General features: G+C 28.4%; 1 protein-coding gene across 2 annotated transcripts in view; it reads right to left on the minus strand.

Annotated features, from left to right (window-relative positions):
• Nucleotides 1-10,334, minus strand: part of LOC129944447 (beta-alanyl-dopamine/carcinine hydrolase) — a 64,762-nt gene extending 54,428 nt beyond the window's left edge. Inside the window, exons 1-2 of one of the 2 annotated variants that reach the window (XM_056053877.1) lie at nucleotides 10,248-10,306; nucleotides 9,865-10,129 (exon numbers count right to left, since the gene is read on the minus strand). In XM_056053877.1, the coding sequence (XP_055909852.1) occupies nucleotides 9,865-9,948 (84 nt within the window). In that variant the 5' untranslated portion in view covers nucleotides 9,949-10,129; nucleotides 10,248-10,306. Of the gene's footprint in view, nucleotides 1-9,864 lie in introns of both variants that reach the window. The other variant, XM_056053876.1, reaches the window with a different exon arrangement.
• Nucleotides 10,335-13,953: the final 3,619 nt, after the last annotated feature.

Here is a 13,953-nt window from a genome sequence, read left to right on the forward strand (position 1 = left end):
ATAATCCAACCGCTGACAAAACTTGTCCATAAATGACTCATATGGACAACTTAGAAACTTGTTCTTTTATCGTTTATTAAAACAAAAAAACTTTTTTTTATTTTGGCAAGTTTATTTATAGCTGAAAACTAAAAATAAGTAATTTTTAACAACAATTAAATTTTTTAAATAAACAAATCCAAGAGATAAATATTGTATTGATTGTTTGTAAACAACAAATTATATTATGAAGTAATAACTATAACTAGTATAATTCACAAAAGATACGAGTAAATCGCTAGATTTTCATGACAAAACGTAATCAAAAAAAAGCTCAGACTATTGTTTTATAAATGTTTACATATACACTGCCGCTCATCTGAATAGATTCACAAATATTTTCCCCTCACTGTTGGCCTCTCTTGTATTGCAATGACACATCTTTTTTTATATATGTAATGAAAGAGCATCATTATGTACTTGTTTTGGGAGAAAAAAATGTGTCTTAAAGCTTAACGTTAATCTTCCACGGTAGTTAGACTAAATATTCATAAAAACAAGCATTTTTTTTGGAAATCAGTTTGTGTTGAGTTGCGTGTTAATTGTAATCGAAATTTTATCTGTCAATAAAGTTATAGTGTTTTTCCTATTTTTTCCTATTCAGCGTGGAATAAAAATGCAAAATAAAAGCATTTCGGGAATCAGGCTTAAGCCAACGACTTACAGCGAAGAAATTCAAAAGAGGTCAACATTTGGCAAATTGAAAGGAGGAACTTATACGGCCTCATCAATTGCTGGTAGACGTGCTATCATCAGAACAGCTTCTAATTCTTATGATTCCGCGTAAAAATAAAAATAAAAACTGGTGTCAATTGCACTTTAGCTACGGTAAAACGCGTTATTAAAAGTGCTTCTCATTTGAAAAGAAAAAAAAATCAGAAAAAAATTAACAATTCTAGGAAAGAAAATCGTCTCTAATTCAGAGAGCCCTGACGGCTATAATTATTAATTTTATGAGCATTATTTAAGTCGGCTGCATAGCTGTGAAGGCAGTGTTATGGTGTGGGGAGCTATATTCTTCTACGGAGCCTTAAAGCTCCAATTTGTTACATCAAGAATGAAAGCAAATTGTTATAAAGGTGTGTTGGAAATTTATTCCTACAGATTTCTGATCTCTTTGGACCAATATCGTGGTCATTCCAACATGATAATGCCTCTACCCATACAGCGTAAGGCATTGGATAGAAAGCTCCCCTGACCTTGAAATAATAGAGGATGTGTGGGGACTTCTCTTAGGTAAAGTGTAAGAGTCAGGGAGTCCGTTCAAAGACAAAAAGTCATAAGTCCCTTCAATTCCGAATCGAATTTACGAGAATTTATATTAAAACGAGGTGGCAACACTCATTATTAACTATTGTTAAATAATCATGCAAAAAAAAATTCAAATAATTCTTATTGTTTTATTCCATTTCATCCCTTGAACCTAGTCAGATGAGCCAAAAAATGCTTGTTTTTATGATAACATTTAGTCTATGTAGCTGCCGTGGGAGGATAACGGTAAAATTTAAGACCGATTTATTTCTCCCAAAACAAGCACATAATGATGCTCTTCCATTATATGTATAAAAAAGATGTGTCATTGCAATACATATGAAGGGAGACCATCAGTGTGGTGAAAATATTTGTGAACCTATTCTAATGAGCGGCAGTGTATTGTTTATTTGTTCACTATTAAAAATTTGAACAATTCTGTTTTTTTTTTTGTTATATTTACTTTAACACAAGTGCACTTTGTAAAAATGGTGTTTTTTTAGATTAGAATTTATTTTTGGTTTAATTGATATAACTTTTTGATAAGAAAATTCCATCTTTATATTATGAAAAAAGCGTTATCTTGACTTAGTTAGATAAAATTTTATAAGAAATTGAAGTCACATAGTAAATGGCTTGCTATGAGAAGAATAGATCCTTGTCATATTTTGTTATTATTATTAAGATAATCAGCAAATCGAATTTCAAAAAAATTTTATTTTTAAAATGGTTCTTTTTGTGCTGTTTATTTTTAGAACATAGTCTTTTTAAAAAATTGTATTTATATTATTACATTTAGACCAATAATTTTGTATTTCTAAAAAAACATGATTTCGTTAAGAAAATTGTCCAATATCATTCGAATTTCATACACTCAATCGATGACAGAGAAGTCCAAAATTTGTCATGACTCAAAACTTTTCTAGCAAACTTAACCTAAACCTACTTTTTTAATTAGGCACATTCAAACTTTCAAGTAAAAATGTTATATGATTAAAATAAAATACACGGCTTGGTCGTGCGAACGTCTATCTAAAAATATTTCCTTAATTTAAAAACTTAATAATGAACATGTAAAAAGAGTTTGATTTTAAAAATTTAAAGGTTTCTGAAAAAAACCTTAATTTTTTCAAAATTTTCAAAATCGTTAGAACTGTTTTTTTAATTAATTTTATTCATATAGTCTTTTTCAATTTTCATTTAAAAATATTTAAAGTATTTTTTACATTAAAAGAAGAAGAAAGATTGAAAATTAAAAAAAATCTAAGCGAAAAAAACCTTTACTTCCAAATTCGAAATCAATCGACCCAACAGCTTGGGCTGTAAGAGCCAGTACAGCTAGACAGATATAGACTTACGGAATCGAGGGAACCACTTTTTCCGACTTCTCTACCATCGTTATATCATGTTTGATTAAAATCTTGAGTTAAAAATTTTTACGAATGCAAAACTTGTCAGAAAGTATTAAATGTTTTCTGTTTAAGTTTTGTTTTATTCTAATTTAAACTAGTAGTTCCCTGGTTAAAAATTAAAATAAAATAGATTTTTCACAAATATTAAACTAAAAACAATAGTTTATAACTTTAAACGAATGTGTCGGTATTAAGTAACTTAAGTAACTTAAAACTGAATTTTCAAAAGGAATTTTTTTCTTTAATTCGTGCCTTCACCATTTTCTGTTTGGAAAATAAAACTGTTTAAACAAAAACATTTTATTGTTATTTAATTTAAATTTTACTTGAGTAGCTTTTTGTGCAGGGTCAAACAGAAAAACATCATTGATTTATGTAAAGATTTGTATGACTTTAACATTTTTATGTTGGCCAATAAAAATTTAGTTGATCGTCAAGTTCCCGTCATATGTCTTAAAAACAAGAGTTATAGTAAAACCCTTTTATCTAAGAGTATTTGCTGACTAATTACTAATTACACTCGACTCAAGCAAGTGAATTTAATATAAAAACATATTTTCAAAATTTTATATTTGTTTCTCACTTAAGAGGAAAATTTAATCCGACGCAATAATTCACCATCACTGCTTTTTCATCACTAAAATTAAATTTGAGATTCTGATTAAGTTTTCGTAACTCCAAAAGATAAATATAATTACTTGAGTAAAATTTGTTTTCATTCATCCGTTTAATTTGATCACTGATCACTTAATTCCTCAGTTCAAAAACTTGCGTAATTGAAAAAACGCGATTTTATCTTTCTCATAAGTGGGTTTTTGTTGTACATGTAACGATTGTTTTGAATCAGATTAAATCAGTAAAGTATATGCATTTATTTTTCAATACTTAAAACTATCTGTAAAGTAGTCGTAACTTTTTTTTCTCTATATGGAAATTATTGGTACAGAAGTAAAATTTAATAGTTTTTCATAATTAGGAATTGAGTTTTGAATAACTCCGCATGTATTAACTCAGTTGCTTTAGGTAAGTTAAAAGCTTAACCTGAGTTACTTCAGCAAAATTTTGGTTCAACCGTTTTTGAAAAATAGACGAAAAAGAGGCTGGGATGCAACCCACACTGATATCTTCCCATCTGTACTCGACTGTCGATTTGTTTAAAACTTTATCAAATGTTCATAACAATATTTTCTATGAGGTACACAATTGTATGTCAATACCTTTCATTGTTTTAATAATACTTGATTTCTAAAACGATTTGTTTTTTTTTTGTAGATGTTCGTATTTTGCGTAAAAAGTTATCAATTGAATTTTTCTAAAAAAACAGTTTAAAGTAACAAACAATATTTTGCATATGAAATAAAATAAGTTTTACTTCAACACCTGTTTTTGGTCCCGAGATTTTTATTCGAAAATCAATTTTTAGCGTTTTTTGAATGCTTTTATTTCTTATATAAAAATTATATAAAAAATATATATTATCTTACGATAACAACAAAATTTAACACAATTAACACATTTTGAAGTCAATGCCTTTATTAACTTCCCATAGGAATTTCTCAACGTTTTAAGGTCCCTAGAGTCGAAATAAAAGATTTTTAGAAAGATGTCTGTGCGTGCGTGTGTACGTACGTTTGTACGTTCGCGACGTTTTTTTCGTCCTCCATAGCTCAAGAACGAGAAGAGCTATCGGCTTCAAATAAATTTTGTTATACAGATAATAAGGCAGAAAGATGCAGAAAGGGCTCTCAAGAAAATTGCGTGGGTGGTTTTTTTACCATAGCAGTTTGAAAAAAAGGATGAAAATGTTGGTTAACCCTAAATATCTTACGAACCAAAAACGCTAGAGACTTGAATTAAATTTTATATAATAAATTGCAACGTAATATCAAAGAAGTATATTTTTTGAAAAAAATCCATATAACGGTTTTTTTTTATAAATAAAAAAAAAAATTTGTCACCTCCAAAATTTTACGACTAAAAAATATGATTTTATCATCAAAGCAATTTTGTGCAACGAAGAATAATGTTTTTGACATCTTATAAAATTTTGAGAAAAATCGAATTGACAGTTTTTTTTATAAAAAATAAAAATCTAAAAAAACATTACTCAAAGTTAGTTAAAATTGAATATCGACTCAAATATCTTTTCGAAACCTTGAAATTTAGGCTTCCAACTTATTTAAACTTATAAGAAATACTGTTTTTAACATTTTGAAAAGTCTTGAGAAAAATCGAATGGACAGTATTTTTTACAAAAAATTGAAAACCGAAAAAAATTAACGAAAGTTGGTAAAAAATGATTTTCGACTCAAATATCTTTTCAAAAATTTTATATAATAGCTTTTGACTAATTTCTGCTTATGAGAAATATTGTTTTCAACATTACGACAAATTTTGAGAAAAAACGAATTGACAGTTTTTTTACAAAAAATAAAAACCTAAAAAAAATTGATTATCGACTCCAATATCTTTTCAAAAATTGTAGATACTAGCTTTAAACTACTTTTATCTTCCAAGAAATATTGTTTTTAACATCCAGTAAAATTTTGAAAAAAATCTAATTGACAGTTTGTTGTACGAAAAATTAAAAAACTAAAAAAAAATTAAACAAAAGTTGGTAAAAATTGATTTTCGACTCAAATATCTTTTCAAAAATTTAAAATATTGGCTTCAAACGTATTTTATTTCACAGAAAATATTGTTTTCGATATTCAGTAATTTTTATATAAAAATCCAAAAGTCTGTTTTTTAATACAAAAATAAAATCCACAAGAAATAGTACGCAAATTTGGTAAATATTGATGTTCGGTTCTTGATATCTCTCAAATTAATTTCATTCATCCATTTTGTAAAAATTTAAGAAATGCTACTAAAATTGGTTAAAAAATTCGTTTTCGATTATAAATTTATTTAACAAAACTAGATTTTCAAACTAAACTATTTATATGAAAAATATTGTTGGTAATTTTAAAATTTGTAAGAATAATTCAATTAACAACTTTTTTAACCCAAAAAAAAATACAAACTTTTAAGGAAGACAAATCGACAGACGGGATGGGAAGTTATCAGTGTGGGTCGCATCCCAGCCTCTTTTTTACTCACGAGATATCGATATCAAAATTAAGTGCGTTTTTTGGAATTCCATATATAGTACAGTAAGAAATTGCCAACAAAACTATCCGCAGCAGCCAGATTTTTGTATTTAAAAATTGGTACACTTGAAAGAAGATCTGTCAGAATAATAATAAACAAAAACACACAAATAGAAGAAAGTTTTGTGAAAATCAAATGTTAAAATTAACTTTAAAAAAACAACTAAAAGTAATAAAATAGACAATTTTTAAAAAGAAATTTTAAGAAATCATCTGGAAATTGAGATTCTATTAAAAGAACTTCATTTAACAATTGCTTCATGGAGGGGTTTGTTCGTAGACTACTACATTAACATGTGGTGTTGAAGCAAGCTTAAAGATCGCCTCAATTCTTTATATACCTGAATCGAGTTGAAATGAGCTTGATGATTAAAAATTTGTGAAGAAAAACCTGTGTGGAAGAGTTGGTTTTACAGATAATGCATGTTTGTGTACAAAAAATATAGTTTTGTTTTAATCAAATTCAAGAAAAAAAATGCACATGGATTCGGTACCATATTCTTATATGTTGCTGATCTATTCAGTTCTTTATTGTTTAACACGAATCAATCTCACTTGCACTTAATAAAAAACATCTTAACCACTTTTGTATTTTAGAAGGTGCTGTCAAACTTAATCATTTTTAAATCTTCTTTTGCGATGGAAACACCAAAACGATTTATTTAATCTAAACTGAGATAAACCTTTAGTGGAAACATAGCAAAACTTCATTATCTTTTCTATTCTTGCAAAATAAGCCCAATAAGTCCATTTTCATTAACAAAACTAAAAAAGAGGCTGGGATGCGACCCACACTGATAACTTCCCATCCCGTCTGTCGATTTGTCTTGCTTAAAAGTTTGTCTACCTATGTACTAGTAGCAATTTTACCAAATTTGCGTACTAGTTTTTATAGATTTTTTTTTATGAAAAAATGGACTGTTGGAATTTTATATAAAAATCACTGAATATCGAAAACAATATTTTCTGGAAAATAAAATAAGTTTGAAGAAAATATTTTTAATTTTTGAAAAGCTATTTGAGTCGGAAGTAAATTTTTACCAAGTTTTAGTATTGTTTTTTTTTAGATTTTTATTTTTTGTAAAAAAATTGTCAATTCGATTTTCTTCAAAATTCTATCGAATGTTGAAAACAATATTTTCTACAAGATAAAATTAGTTTGAAGCCAATATTTTATAGTTTTGAAAAGATATTTGAGTCGAAAATCAATTTTTACCAACTTTTATAAATTTTTTTTTAAGGTTTATATTTTTTTGTAAAAAAACTGTCAATTCGATTTTTCTCAACATCTTTCAGAATGCTTAAAACAATATTTCTTATAAGATAAAATAAGTTTGAAGTCTAACTTTCAAGTTTTTGAAAAGATATTTTAATCCATATTCAATTTTTACCAACTTTTGTTAATTTTTGTTCGGTTTTAATTTTTTTTTAAAAAAAACTGTCAATTCGATTTTGTTCAAAATTTTACTGAATGTTGACAACAATATTTTTTAAAAGATAAAAGTAAATTAAAGCCAATATCTCAAAGTTTTGAAAAGATATTTGAGTCGAAAACCAATTTTTACCAACTTTTATTAATTTTTTTTTGAGGTTTTTATTTTTTGTAAAAAAACTGTCAATTCGATTTTTCTCAACATTTTTCAGAATGTTGAAATTAATATTTCTTATAAGATAAAATAAGCTTGAAGCCTTAATTTGAAGTTTTTGAAAAGATATTTGAATCGATATTTAATTTTTACGAACTTTAAGTAATGTTTTTATTAGATCTTTATTTAAAAAAAAAAAACTTTCAATTCGATTTTTCTCAAAATTTTATCAGATTTCAAAAACATTATTCTCCGTTGCTCAAAATTGTTTTGTAGATGAAATCGTATGTTAGTCGTTAAATTTAAGAAGTGACAAATTTTTTTTTCAGTTTTTTTGATTTAGAAAAAAAACCGTTATATTGATTTTTTTCAAAAAATATACTACTTTGAGATCACGTTACAGTTTATTATATAAAATTTAATTCAAGTCTCTAACATTTTTGGTTCGTAAGATATTTAGGATTAACCAAAATGTTCACCTTTTTTTCAAACTGCTATGGAAAAAAAAACACCCACGCAATTTTCTTGAGAGCCCTTTCTGCATCTTTCTGCCTTATTATCTATATAACAAAATTTATTTGAAGTCGATATCTCTTCTGGTTCTTAAGCTATGGACGACGAAAAAAACGTCGCGAACGTACGGACGTACGGACGTACGGACGTACAAACGTACGTACACACGCACGCACAGACATCTTTCTAAAAATCTTTTATTTCGACTCTAGGGGCCTTGAAACGTCGAGAAATGTCAAAATTTTCGATTTGACAAATCGGACCCATTACAATAACTTCCTATGGGAAGTTAATAATATCAACAGTAAGAGATTGATTTTTTCTCCAATGGAAAACAGATACATAATTCCGAATGCACAACTACTCAACGAACACAGCCATCCAGATACAAATGCAATATCAATCGTACCAACATTTGAGAACGAAATCACATAAGATCCATTCGAGACTAGTATAAATGTCAAAAACCCATCCATAGTAAGATTCTAATCTAACTTTTATCGGTGTAATTTATACTATTGATATTGTTTTTGTTATTTGTGTAAAATCCTACTATTCTATGGATAGATTTTCCAACAAAACACGGATAATTTTTTTGTAGATCTTAATTTTTATGAAACAATCTGAGTGTCGATTTTTCTAAAAATTTAAATGAATATCGAACCCAACATTTTCTATAAGACGACATTAGTTTAAAGCCGATATCTATATTTTTAAAAGATATGTTGGTAGAAAATACATTTTTACCAAGTTTTAGTAATGTTTTTTTAGGTTTCAATTTTTTGTAAAGAAAAAACTGTCTATTCTATTCTTGTCAAAATTTTACCAGTTGTCAAAAACGTCATTCTTTGTTGCATAAATTATTTTGGAGATGAAATCGTTTTCGTTCGTAAAATAGTCGCCAGCGTTACTGGTTCGTGAGGTATTTTGGGTTAATCAAACATTTTTTTTTGAGAGTCCTTTTCCCATCTTTCTGCCTTATTATCTGTATAAAAAAAATTATTTGAAGTCAACATCTCCATTGGTTCTTGAGATATGGATGACGCAAGCTTCCGTAATTACGTACGAGCGTACGGTTACACTCAAGAACAGACATCTCTTTTAAAATGTTTGAAACGTCGAGAAATGTCAAAATTTTCAACTCGACAAAACTGTCCGATTACAATCACCTCCTATGGGAAGTTAAAAATTACGAAAATTATCAAAAAGAAGTCAATTTTCTTGAAACACTTACAAATTGAGCTTTGACAACCATTTTTTTGACAGTTCAATCGAATTACAGAAAAACCTCTGTAATTATCACATTCGGCTATCAAAAAAGTGACAATTAATTATCACCTTCCACTGATTTAACACCCAAAAAAATGTTTCACTCTTTCAATTCAAATGAGAGCCAGTTAAATTCTAAAGATATATCATAATGTAGATATGTAAATACGGTTCATTCAAAAATAATTTATTTTAAGAGGATTACACATGCGGAAGAATCTTATACGCTCGGGGGTAAATCATTAAACTACTTTTGGTATCTAATAATTACCTCAGTTCTGTCTCTGAAAATGGTCAGAATAATTACCAACAAATGAATGCAATTTTTCGACACCGATGAATGATAATTACATTTTAATATGTTTAGTAAAATCCCTCGTCGCTTTTATTAAAAACAAAAGCTTTTAATGACCATCTCAACTTAATATTAATTAACACAAACTGATCAACTTATCAGTATAATCTTTATTTGTTTTTATTTCGACGTCGCCATCTCACTATAAAATTATTGCTATTGACGCTGGACTAATTGTCTGCTATAAATATATCATTAAGTGCATTTCTTGTCACCACCGCCCGCTTCAAAATTAATCTTAAATAAATTATTTGACACGAAAACAAATTAAAACAAAAATTACTTACCATATCGAATCCGACGTCATAGTGAGTCCCTCTCGTGTATAAGATGGGAATCGCCTGTCGCCTTGGAATATTTTTCGCGATCATGTTCTGTTCACGGATATTTTTTTGTTTTTTCTCAAATCACCACGCTACGAGCAGGTATTAAAAAAGATCAAATTAAACCCAAATCGCAATCAGAGAGTCCCTCCTAAAAGATCGAATTCAAGCGAAATTCAAAATGCGCCAAATTACTAGAACACCAACGACAAACTTTGTATATCAGAACCTTGAATAAAATGCACGATTTTGTATTTATTGCTTATATTTTGAATCTCCACGATTAATTAACTTAAACAAAAACAACAAGCTAAAAATTAAAATATACGAGTATATGGTTTATGTACATAAATATATAAGTATCCCGAAGTCTGAGATACTACTATGATAGCTTAGCGAACCAAATTTAAACGAGACTACAACGAAGTTCAGGTTAAGAACTTTTAACAAAAATCAAAAAATACTTCTAGCTCACTAGCATACGTTATCAGACGGCATAAGCACGTTTAGAACTGACTAATTGTGAACCGCTGACGAACGAAGAAACTTCTGTGTTATGTTCTGTTTTGTTCTGTGTGCACAAAGCTTTCCTCTCTAGAACTAACTCCAATTCAAGCCATATAGTAGTAGTCATTACCACTTTGGCTGTGTACTTGACTTTGATATAGTAGTTGTTAGCTTCAGTGTTTCAGTAGTCAGAACAACCAACCCCTAGAGACCTTGTTGGAAAGGCCCAGGCACGAGTATTCTGATGGTAAAGTTATTGTGTATGTCTCGGTGACAAACGAATGGCCGGCGAGGCTTGCGATGGTGCTGATAAGCTTATATGCAGGTTAAAAGAAAAGGGCTTTTGTTTTCAAGGCTATATAATACTCTGGCTGGTTTCTTAAGCTGATATATTGGGTGTTTTTAAGGTATTCTAGTATGTAGATCTAAAATTAGAAAGGGTAGCTTGCTGACTTAATAGTGAGCTTAGATCTATAGGTAGTAGCACTGTGTTTAGTAGTATTTTGACGCTAGAAGAAGCCCCGATTGAAATATAGGTTAACATTTACATTTTCGTAACTTTATGCTTTTTTAATTTAGTTTAAATATTGATGCTGTTTTTCGTAGGCGTTGTGTATGCGCAAGTATAAAAAATTTCATAAGATATTGTAAGGCTTTCTTGAAGTGTTTTTTTCTTTGAAAATTGGTTTTCTATTATATGCAAAAACTTTTAAGATTTAAAAAAAAAATAGGGAAATCAACTTTTTGCTTTTAATGCTACAGAACTGAGATTTACACACGAAGAATATAAATGGGCAGGTTCAGACGACATAAGGGACTTGAAAGTAAGGCTAGTTTTCAGCATCTGATTGGCCAGCTGCCAAAAAATTGCCTTCCAATGAATGCAACTTTATTGGAAAACTATCAAGTCTAGTCAACTTATGTCAAAATGACAATTGATCACGTTTTTTTATTCAACTAAAAGCTGAACTTTATTGGTCAATGATTTATTTATTTTCTGCACAAGTTCATTAAATGCTTTCTGTAAATTTGGAAAACAAATGAGTAATATTTCTTTACATTACAAAATAAAAAACGGGATGGACTTGTAGCTTGTCTAAGGAGTGTTTTGTAGATTTATGATTTTGTTAGTTTTTGTACTATGAACTTGAAGTAGAGGTTTGTGAAGTAAGGTTCTAAATTTGAAATTCATGACACTTGAAAAACTAACTAGTTGCCTTGGTAAAAACGTACGTTCAAAGAATGAAGTTGACGGGCAAATGAAGTCTGAACCTGCCCAACATCCCAAGCACAGCAAAAGTGACACTTTCGTTAAGTTAATGGCTAATTGAAAAACATTGAACGTTTCATATCTATCAATTTGATATAAAAGCTTTGAATCTCTCTCTCGAGAACTGAAGAGATTCTGCAACGTGTAGTTTTTGAGTGGTAAGCGTTGCCGCCAAAAAATAAATTTTCGTGCCACGTTTTTTGAAAAAACGTGCCATTTATGAAATGTTCGTGCCATACGAAAATAAAACTGAAGTTGTTCTTTAAAAATAAATATAAATTGAATACTGTTACTATTAAAAAAAATCACTTCCTCTATTCGTGCATGAGTAATGCATGAAAATCCTAACCTCAAAAAAATCACCCTTTATTATTATTAAAAATATGTATAAATAATATAAAAATATAAATACGTAATAAAGCTTTGTTATAATAATTTAAATAAATTAATTAGCTGAAGGTTAAAATTTTGACAATTATTAGGCCTAATAATTTCATTATATGACATTATAGCATTAATTGTTTTGTATGACAATTTGTTTTCGTTGTTTGTTTTAATAATATTTAGCCTTAAAAACACTCATTTTGCTGATGCACTTCCGTGAGGCAAACATAAATTTGGAAATGTTAATAAACATTGCTTCATCAATTATATTTTTTAATTTATACAACTTAAGCCTAAACGTGTTTGAATCTTCAAGAAAAATGCTAGCCCGAAAATTTTTCTTATAACATCTTTCTCGCAATATAATAGATGAGAAAATTCTGATATAAAAATATTAAAGTGTGGCAAAATACTTTTTTGTGTTTGAATTATTTTTTAAACGCATTAACATTAAATTAAGTTTTTTTTTCAAATTCTTGCGAAAGTTTTTTATAGAATATTTGACAATCTTTTAAAACATTCAATTTTTCGTTAGTCTCTTAATTTCAAACTTCTTCTGTGCATTCAAATCCCAAAAAAATATCATCTATTGGCTTACAGTTTTCGGTTTCATATCAAAAATCATGTTTGTTTTTTGAAAAATTATTATAATCTTCTTTAAAAAAGTTTATTTAGGAAAATTTGGTGAAAAATAGTTATTTCTGAAATGTATACATTTATTTTTGGGGCTTCGCTTTGAAATGACAATAAGTTTGTCTGTAGAAGGTAGAACGTAATCCAAAAAAATTGAAATATGATTTTATTCAGTTATCATTCAGTAGGTCAAGGAGTCTTTTTGACTTTTCACTATTTTCTTCTTTTTCAGCGAGTAGAAAAAAATGAGACAAAACCATCCAATTTTTTAACAAACATTTAACACAAATAAAAGCCTGAGAATTAAAATCATTTTTGGAATTTTGCTTTGTTTAATATTGAAATATTCTTGAAAAACTGCCATTTTACTTTGCCGTTTAGGACTGTTTTTTTTAAAAACTTTATACACTATTGGCTAATTCATGTATTTCTTTTGGAAGAGTAGAGCACGCATTTGAAATACATATTTGAAACGAATGTGAAGTTCAACTGCTTGAGCAAATATTGAACTCCCCTTTTTTTACCAATTAAGTTTGATATGGGAATATTAAAAAAGTTTCTAAAAATTTAGTATGGTTCTTGATACACTGTTATTTTAATGGATATTGACACTGCGTTTACACTATGAGTTTAAATTTATGTAAAAAGATTGACATAATAAAACGTGCCATATTTAAACTTTTCGTGTCACCGTGCCACGAGAAAATTTCCGTGTCAAATAGGCACGATCGTGCCACATCGGCAACGCTGGCGTACACTAAAAATTCTTCCCTACTTATTTTTTCACCTTAATTTGTATTTATTCAATATTCAGAGAAACTAGGTACTTTAATGCACCTATTTTCTTAAAATCAAGCGCCAAACATTTTTCTCTCTACAATTTGTAAGATTCGTTGACTCCTTAACATCACAATATTTTAAAAACGTTCCCGCAAATCAGTAATTTGTTTAGAATTTGACTTTTAACATCAGCTCCGATCTACAAGTAAGCAGACTGTAATATAAGACTCCCCCTAAAATTAAGCGCGAAAAAATACGTTAAAAAAACAACAAATTCTTCCTAAAATAAAAGATAAAATTTTCTGGCAATCAATATCATTATTTAGATTTCTGCATTCATGTTTTTGTACCGTTCTTTGCATTTATAGAAATGCTGTCAAGAAGAGAATATATTATTTTTGGAGAAATGCTACGTTTTAACACAATTTCTAAGATTTTTGCGTGAAATTCACCAAAAAAGCTCTAAACCATTGTATTTT

Source organism: Eupeodes corollae, chromosome 2 (assembly GCF_945859685.1).
Source record: "Eupeodes corollae chromosome 2, idEupCoro1.1, whole genome shotgun sequence".
Lineage (NCBI taxonomy): Eukaryota > Metazoa > Arthropoda > Insecta > Diptera > Syrphidae > Eupeodes > Eupeodes corollae.